General features: G+C 36.7%; 1 protein-coding gene across 1 annotated transcript; it reads right to left on the bottom strand.

Moving 5' to 3' along the window:
• Positions 1-6,629: 6,629 nt before the first annotated feature.
• LOC107760760 (5-epi-aristolochene synthase 3) lies at positions 6,630-9,266 on the bottom strand. The gene is made up of 7 exons (XM_075224833.1): positions 9,062-9,266; positions 8,722-8,980; positions 8,243-8,618; positions 7,948-8,166; positions 7,671-7,809; positions 7,273-7,518; positions 6,630-7,154 (listed from the first exon to the last, which is right to left on the bottom strand). Exons 1-7 carry the CDS (start codon positions 9,170-9,172, stop codon positions 6,858-6,860), a joined length of 1,647 nt encoding a protein of 548 aa, XP_075080934.1. The 5' UTR covers positions 9,173-9,266; the 3' UTR covers positions 6,630-6,857.
• Between the last annotated feature and the right edge of the window lie 262 nt (positions 9,267-9,528).

Raw genomic sequence — 9,528 nt, 5'->3', positions numbered from 1 at the left:
TAGTTCAATTGTAGTAGATGGTTTTATATTGTACCTTTCAGCTTTATCTAGAGTCAATTGTAATAGATACTCAGAGTATTCAAGTTTGAGTTAACTTGAAGTTGTCGCAACAGTTATATGCTATATGCTACAGCGGGATTAGAGTTAGTCCTAGGTTTACAAAAGAGTTTTTTTTAATGCAGTTTTTGGCTCAGTGATTTTAGTGCAGAGTTTGGGAAAATCCTACTGGAAAGTAGGTCGTAATTTTTTCACCTTTTGATCCAGGTATTTTCCACATAAAATATTTGTGTTCTTTACTTTTCACATTTACTATTTCTGCAATAGTAGGTTAAGGAACACTTAAAAGAACTAGGTCCTTCCATAATCGGTTTAAGCGAAAAATTTGTCACCTCCCCCCTCCCTCTTGTGTGGTATTGAAGTATAAAACATCAACAACTTAAGAATTGTTCGAGCTTGTATTGTTGGTGATAATAAACAGTTGTAGCTAAACCTTAGTTCTCTGTGGGATTCAACTCCGGACTCTTAGACCGAATAATATTTGCATCGATCGCATATCCTTTTTAGGACTAGAGTTCGGCGTTGTAAATATTGTCGGGGACAAATTTTGGCCTTGTTGTCGGGGAACTAGTGGTGTAGCTGTAGCTGTAAATATTGCTTGGTGTCAAGTTTGAACTTTTATTTTGTTTTATTTGTATTTTTTTTTAATTTTTATTTGAGAGACATGGAATCTTGCGAATTATGTGAGGTTTGATGTTAGTAATTCTACTTTTGATCCTTCTTGTGCATATTGTGGAGGAAACCAAACATGACAAAATTATCAAAATATTTCAGAGAGTGAGTTATGGGCGCCAACTCAATCTTATGTGTGGAATGTATGTGATATGTTTGGTAGTCAAGATGGTCACTTTTATGGTTGTATTATATTTCTTATCCTCCCCCTATCCCTTATTTTGATGGTTTTACTTTTACTTGTGAGGTTAATAAGAACAAGGAACCTGGGGATGCTGACCTAAAAGAGATCAAGGATATGCTAAGGTGCCTTGTGCAACAAAATAATGACACTCAATTATGAAAACAAAGGCAAGAGGCAACTATTCACAACTTGAAGGCTCAAGTGAGTCAAATGGTAGAAGCTTTGAATGTTCCAAAAGTAGATATTGTGGATAGAATCTGAAAACAATATGAATTAGAGCCAGCAGTTGACACTCTGGTGGAGGAGGTTAGAGTAGAATACCAACAACCTAGCCAACTAACTTGAGGATGTCGATGTTGAAGATGTGATATTTGAGTCAGCCAAGGATAGTAAAGATACAAATTTTGTTGATTCTAGTGTCATTGATATTGAGGATGTTGAAAGTCCTGGAGTGCACATTGGTCCTTACTCCAAGTATTTTTTCACATTAGGTTTTGATGATGATATGAAAATAGAGTTATCCGAACCATACATTGGAAGGCACTAAGTGATGATTGGCCCTGCTGAGTACCGTGATAACCATGACCTAAAGATGTCCCACGATAACCTGGGCGGGCTGACTGAGCAGGCCTTTAAGAACAACCTCTACCATGCTGGAACTGGCCCCTCGAAGGAGCACCACTGTAACTGCCAAATCCTCGAGGCCTATTGGCCTCCCTCTCCTCCCGATCCTGACGGCGAACCGTCTCAATCTCGTGAGTGATATTAACCACCTCCTCGAACGTAGCACCCAACACTCTCTCTCTCTAGTCATCAGAATACGGAGATGGTAGTTAAGGCCATCAACAAATCTCCTGATCCTCTCATGATCTGTCGGAACCATCCAGACGGCATGACGAGCCAACTCAGAAAACCTCGACTCATACTGTGACACAGTCATATCCCCCTGTCATAACCACTCAAACTGTCTACGCAGCTCCTCTCTGTGGGACTGTGGTACATACTCCTCCAAGAAGAGAGTGGAGAACTCATGCCAACTAAGGGGCGTTGCTCCAACCGTCCTACGCCTCTCATACGCCTCCCACCAAGTGAAGGCATCCCCAGTAAACTGAAAGGTGGTAAATGCCACACCACTAGTCTTAAGAATCCCTGCTATACGAAGCATCCGCTGATACTTATCAATAAAACCCTAGGCATCCTCGCCCTCAACACCACTGAATGACGGAGGCTGGAGTCTACCAAACCTCTCAGGACGACGTTACTCATCATCCGGCATAACTGGCACAACAAACTCCTGAGCTGGTGCAACCGACTGAGCTGGAGGTGCCCCCGTTGTCTGTAGTCCCTACACTACCTGCTCAGGTGTGCGAGCAGCGGGGGTCTGATTGCCTCCCCCGGCCTGTGAAGTAGCTACTGCTGTAGTGGATGAAACTGCCTAAGCCAGGCCAATGCAAACTGATAAGATCTGTGCCAAGTCCTCTTGAAGACCCGAAATCACGATGGGCACAGCTGGTGCCTGAACTAGTGCTGCTGGAGCATCCACTAGTTCCAAGTGTCTGTCTTTTATTCTAGTTCAATTGTAGTAGATGGTTTTATATTGTACCTTTAAGCTTTATCTAGAGGCAATTGTAATAGGTACTCAGAGTATTCAAGTTAGAGTTAACTTGAAGTTGTCGCAACAGTTATAGGCCGTGTGCTACAAAGGGATTAAAGTTAGTCCTAGGTTTACAAAAGAGTTTTTTTAATGCAGTTTTTGGCTCCGTGATTTTAGTGGAGAGTTTGGAAAAGTTCTACTGGAAAGTAGGTCGTGGCTTTTTCACCTTTTGAGCCAGGTGTTTTCCACATAAAATACTTGTGTTCTTTACTTTCCACATTTACTATTTCTGCAATAGTAGGTTAAGGAACACTTAAAAGAACCAGGTCCTTCCATAATCAGTTTAAGCAAAAAATTGGTCACCTCCCCCCCCTCCTGTGTGGTATTGAAGTATAAAACATCAATAACTTAGGAATTGTTCGAGCTTGTATTCTTGGTGATAATAAAAAATTGTAGCTAAACCTTAGTTCTCTGTGGGATTCAACTCCGGACTCTTAGAATGAATAATATTTGCAGCGATCGCTTATCCTTTCTAGGACTAGAGTTGGGCGTAATCAAATTTTGGCATTGTTGTCGGGAAACTAGTGGTGTAGTTGTAGTTATAAATATTGCTTGGTGTCAAGTTTGAACTTTTATTTTGTTTTATTTGTATTTTTTTTAATTTTATTTGAGAGACATGGAATCTTGGGAATTATGTGAGGTTTGATGTTAGTAATTCTACTTTTGATCCTTCTTTTGCATATTATGGAGGAAACCAAACATGACAAAATTATCAAAATATTTCAGAGAGTGAGTTATGGGCGCCAACTCAATATTATATGTGGAATGTATGTGATATGTTTGGTAGTCAAGATAGTCACTTTTATGGTGGTATTATATTTCTTATCCTTCATCCCTTATTATGATGGTTCTACTTTTACTTCTAAGGTTAATAGGAACAAAGAACCTGGGAATGCTGACCTAAAAGAGACCAAGAATATGCTAAGGTACCATGTGGAAAAAAATAATGACACTCAATTACGGATACAAAGGCAAGAGGCAACTATTCACAACTTGAAGACTCAAGTGAGTCGAATGGTAGAAGCTTTGAATGTTCCAAAAGTCAATATTGTGGATAGAAGCCGAAAACAATATGAATTAGAGTCAACAGTTGACACTCTGGTGGAGGAGGTTAAAGTAGAATACCAACAACCTATCCAACTATAACTTGAGGAAGCCGGTGTTGAAGACATGATACTTGAGTTAGCCGAGGATAGTAAAGATACAAATTTTGTTGATTCTAGTGTCATTGATATTGAGGATGTTGAAAGTCCTGGAGTGCACATTGGTCCTCACTCCAAGCATTTTTTCACATTAGGTTTTAATGATGATATGAAAATAGAGTTATCCGAACCATACATTCTAGAACTTTTCATGAGAGAAAGACAAGATTACGTACCTCATCTAAAGGCAAAAAAGTGTAGAATAGTACAGTGGTTATTTGGGCCAACAAGATTTATTCCACCACCCCTGGTGAATAAATGCAAACTTGAAGCCAAATTGGGGGTCCAATTTATAAGCTCGAGGTGGAGGCAAAACGTGGTTCATATCGTGCCACGACGTTAAATCAAGACCTTATTGGGAGGCAATCCAACTTTACCGCTTTCTTTTATTTTTAGTCTTTTTATTTGTATTTTTTTTTGTAGTGTCGCTTTTTTTGGAGAATGGGAAGCAAAAGCTATTGGAAGGATGCCACAACAAGCTAGATGGTTAGAACTAAGTGTGGGGTACCCGCACAAGAGTCATGTCTGGGAGAAGTCTGGGTACCCACTGAGCTGCTAATGCTTCGGCCTTTGGCCTACTAGGGAGTTTCTTTTACCCTCTTGTATTTTTGGGTGTGCATTAGGGACAATGCACAATTTTAAGTGTGGGGTGAAGAGACTGTTTGTGTAATTTTCTATGCTATTTTAGTTGTATTATTTTATGTGTGTAGAAAATAATAAAAATAAATATCAAAATAATAATTAGCTAGATATAATCCCTCTTGATTTTTCTTATGGCCACGGTTCTTTTCCAAGGGTTGACTCTTTGAACCACGTAGTATTTTTTTTGGTAGGTAGAATTTTTAAACGGTTTTGGACTTTTCCCTACGATTGACTAGACAGTTTTCTTGAGGGTTTAAAGTCTAAAGAAAAATACAAAAAGATTTTTTTTTTCAACTGATAATGGAATGGGGAGAACTTGAGTATCTATGCCTTTTGACATGTTTTATGTTGGGGCTTAGAGGTGGAGCATTTGTGATGCGTATCTTCTTCTTGATTTTTGCGACTATATGCCTCGAGAATATGTGTGACTTTCTTTTGACGCTTGGACTCGTTTATTGAATCCTATTGTTACTTTCTAGTGTTTGGATTATATAATGACTGTGCTAGTTGCTTTAACTTGAGAGTCAGGTCTTAGCTATCCTAAGTAAATCATGTGCATTGTGTGAGGTGAGATTTTGGTTGTACTCTGTATCATCCTTTGTTAGTCTAGAACTTTCCCCGTGTGTGAGTCGAAGCAAAAAGATTAAGTCTTGTGAGTTGAGGAAATGATATAGGCATTTCTTTGATTGACCCTTGAACCTATTTGCCTACCAGTGATAACATTATCCGTAGTCAGTCCTTTTGAGCCTATAGACCTTTTTCTTTGGCACTAACATTACAAGCCAACCTCTATTTTGTTCTAAATTTTATCTTGTTTACCTTTTACTTCCGAAAGCACTTAAGTCGCTGAAAGAGTAAAGAAATAAATTTGGTAGCTTTTTAGTGGAACCATAGAAAGGACGAAAAGGTGCACTTCTATTTAAGAGATGTACTCGCCACAAATACCAAATTAAGGAGAGTGAAAAAGAAAGAAAAAAATAGAAAATAAAAAATGAATGACACCTCCCATATCTTTATTTGGGCTAGTGTGTATCTATATTTTGATGTGCTTAATGAAGAATGGCTTAATTGTGTATAGTTCATAGCAAGATTTTGAATTGGTCATGACAAGAAAATGTGCTTAAAAGTGAAGTGTGATATACTAAAGTGCTTAGGAGGGTTAGTCACTGTTTTTCTCTATATATATCCTACTTGTTCTTTAGCCTACATTACAACCTACAAAGTCCTACTTGATCCTAAATTTTTCAAGCTTAAATTAGTCAAGTTTTATACTATGGGCAAGACTATGGTACGGACTTGTGAGGCATACGAGTTTTATTGTGAGAGCTAGTGAAGTTTTTCAATATTTGAGTCCTTAGATTATACTTGAACTTATATATATTTAAGTCTGTGGACTATTTCTCCCTGTAGTTTGGTGGTGAGTGCACATGATTTGCAAAGGATTGGAGAAGTTCTTGGTTTTTGAGTTGGCACAAGAAGCAAGTTATAGAATGGAACGTAGAGGAGTCAATTTTTGAGGTTAAGATATTAGAAGAGTCACATAAATATTTTAAATAGTCTTGGCACTGGTCTAAAAATGAGGAAAGATGTCAATAGCCCTTATGTTGGATTCTAAGCGTTGATACAAACCATTGTCATTGCTATGATGCTTGAGTTTGTTTTGGAATTGGGTTACTTGCCATGTGCTTAATTTTAAGTTGCTCGAGAACGAGCAAGAGTTTAAATATGGGGTAGTGAAGAGACTGTTTGTGTGATTTCCTATGCTATTTTAGTTGTATTATTTTATGTGTGTTGAAAAATAATAAAAATAATAATAATTGGGTAGAAATAGTCCCTCTTAATCTTTCTTATGATTGAAAAGCATTAAGTTTAATTTCTAAGCATAGAAAAATTAACTTACATTCATAAAAATATAACTAATTTTTATTAACTTTCTATCTTATATATGTCATTTTTCCACATGTATATTATAATATAAATTTTAATTATAATATGTAAAAAATGATATTGTTTGAGATTGTCAATAATTGAAACTTAATATCGAGTGATCTTATGATTCAACTTTCTATCATCATCTCTTGATTAAACCCGATCATTATTAAAATAACTTAATCATGTATAATTTATTATGATTAGCGAAACAATTCTTACTAAAGCAAGAACGAGAAAAAGGCTCAAATTTTTTCATACACTGAAAAATAGTTTCCAAGAGAATCTATTTATAAGAATCTATTGTTATATAAAAAGATTTCTCAACAATGCAAGTGGATTCATAATACTTGTAGATTATTTCGTACAAGGATCTTAAGGAGGTCCTAATTAGGAAGTGTACTGCCAACCGTAACTCCCTAACAGCTTAATATACAATTGAGTTAAAATGAAACAAATATGTAACTACTTTCTCAACATAGAAGAATGAACCTTAAGGTGAGCAACAAATGGCAGCTCAAATTTCGATGGAGTCCACAAGTAGGGCATTAATGTGAGGTTTTAAGACCTTTTCCGGATGAGTGTATCCATCTAAATTGTGTATATATGTAACCTCAACAATACGAGCAAGATTTAGAATACGACATAAAATCTCCGTAGATACAGGGGTGGGCCTAAGAAATCCTTCATTAAGATCCTTCCATGCTGCTTCAGCCATTCCTTGAAATTTAGCCATTGCCTCTTTTGTTGATATGCCATAATCTCTCATGCAGCACTCAATTCCTGTTGCAATTTGTCCCCTACTTTTCTCAACCTGAAAGGCAGATAGATTAGGGGTTAGCTTTTATATTGCCTCAATTGTCGTCACAAACATTTTGTTTGTCTAAATCTCATATAAGTATCGATATACTATCGTGAGATATAACTCATACCTCGTATGATGTTGTGTCATCAATAACTCGGCATATAATCACACTAGCTTCAAGAATTTTAGGGTTCTTTGACAACCACTCAAAATCCTGCTCCGTAGCAGACTTCATACCCAAATATGATGTTGTCGCAAGGTAGTAATATGTAGTAGTTGCTAGTGCATTGCTTAGGTATTCAGAAACAGGTGGCATATATCCTTCAATAAACCATGTTGACTCGACATTATAATTTCTTACTACTTCTTTCATCTGTGAATACAAAACATACATGTTCAAATGTTAGAAATTTTTGATTAACTGTATCAAGTTTATGATCACTAAAAGACGTATACAAGGTAAAATAAAGTGAGAAATGGAATAAGGAAAAAACATATTTCGATAGTTAAGTTGATCAAGCATACTCTTTCTATTGCGTGGCTGACAATATGAGATTTTCCAGCACTAGACAATTCCTTTTCATAATCTTTGTAAAGATCTAGAATAGCTTTGTAACTGATTTTCATGTAATCAGGAAGCCGATCAATTTCGTTGATATCCCATCTGCAGGATGACAAAATTAAGACGAACTCATGCATTTTGAAAGACCACAAATATAATGAGTAGATGTTCATCTTAATGTTTTCACGACGACGTTTATATCAAGAAATATCTCAATAAGCGAATTGATGAAGTTCATACCTTCGTATGGCATCTGTGTATGTCTCAAGTTCTTTAACTGTACCATAAGCATCAAAAGTGTCGTCGACAATCGAAATCATTGATATGGTCTTAACGAGCATGACGCGAGCTTGAGAGTATTGAGGCTCAAAATAAACTCCTAATGCCCAAAAGTAGCATTCAACTACTCGATCTCTAGCATATGGAAGTGTTGTTACGAAATCCAAATCTTTCCACCACCTACATCATAACAAATTAACATCAGTACTTGAGATATGATCAATCAAAAAGGATCCATTGTTTTTATATATCGCACCTTGATACTTCAGCAAGTTCTTGTTTGTGCAACATTTGGAGCAAGTTGAAATCCAATTTGGCAAATCGAAGTAACACATTATTCTTCGATTGTTCCTTGTCATAGATTGATGAGATGAAGAATCGGGTCTCGACTCTAGGAACACCCTTGTGCAAACATTGCTCAAGGGCATGTGTCACTTGCTCCCTAAGTGGAGATTTCAAATGTGGAGCTGCAGATTCAAGATGGATAGTGGAGAAAGCAAGTGCGTCTTCTAAGATATCGTCAGCATGAGTCCTTACATGTGAAGCTTCATACAAGTTCAATAATCCTAAGACATCACTAGCAAGAGATTCCTTGAAATTGCCATTTTCGTCTTGGAATTTGCTGAAAATTTCTGGTATTTCAAGATAGAAAGCTCAAGATTAGTTAACCTTCTTTCAATAAATGGATAATAATTTTAACAACAATATTAAAGGTGTGCTTCATGATGAACTTACCAGGAGAGATGTTGAAACCATGTTGCCTGAGCAATCGAAATTGAAGTGCAGAAGTGCACAAATCGTTGCAGTTTGAGTTTTGGTTGTAAATCTGATCCAAAATATCATCAATTTCTTTCTCAAAGTGGTAGGATATGCCAAGGCGTTCAATAGTGTCTATCAAATTCAATGTGTCAGCCAATTTTCTTCCTGTTGCTAACAACATACTCCTTGTCTGTTCCTTCAATGCTTCAATCTCTTGAGCATACTTTTCAGCAACCTATTTATAATGTATTTTAAAAAATGAAATTAGAAAAACTAATGTTGTTCAATAAAATTAACCTTGCTTACAAGAACAAACCTGATTGTCAATGGAGAATGAAAGGAACTGATCACCCCACAAACTAGGGGAGAAGTCGGCGACGGGGCGAACAATCTCTTCTTCATAGTTGGCTACTGCTGCTGAGGCCATTGCTAATAAAAGATGAGAGTATTGTTTTTGTTATTTTAAGGAAGAAGGAAAGGAACTCTCAGTTGTTGACTTAATTAAATGGAAGAGAATTAAGGGACAAGTATATATAGTGGTGAGAGATGCGCAGCCAACTCTAAAATATAATTTAATCATTTCTGGTTGCCTTACTTGACTTTATTCTACCTAGTCGTCAGTCACCAGGCAGCAGCCCTTTTTGTCCCAACTGTGGACTTCCGTAAAGTTTTTCCATGTTTTTTATATTCTATGACGTAAAAAACTTTTACATGCAACTTTTATAAAAAAATTTGAGACTATCAGATTAAATGTAAACTTTCTTATTAGGGCAGATTTATCAG

The sequence above is a fragment of the Nicotiana tabacum genome, chromosome 11, assembly GCF_000715075.1.
Source record: "Nicotiana tabacum cultivar K326 chromosome 11, ASM71507v2, whole genome shotgun sequence".
NCBI lineage: Eukaryota > Viridiplantae > Streptophyta > Magnoliopsida > Solanales > Solanaceae > Nicotiana > Nicotiana tabacum.
The sequence above is the reverse complement of the archived record's forward strand: the minus strand, read 5'-3'. Positions and strand labels throughout refer to the sequence as shown.

What these genes read in the sequence shown, in the direction of transcription:
- LOC107760760 (XM_075224833.1), bottom strand. Translation starts at nt 9,172, where the DNA reads ATGGCCTCAGCAGCAGTAGCCAACTATGAAGAAGAGATTGTTCGCCCC. An exon ending in TGGTTTCAACATCTCTCCTG is followed by an intron (nt 8,619 to 8,721) that starts GTAAGTTCATCA and finishes TTGAAATACCAG; the next exon opens with AAATTTTCAGCAAATTCCAA. An exon ending in TCAGCCACGCAATAGAAAGA is followed by an intron (nt 7,519 to 7,670) that starts GTATGCTTGATC and finishes TTGTATTCACAG; the next exon opens with ATGAAAGAAGTAGTAAGAAA.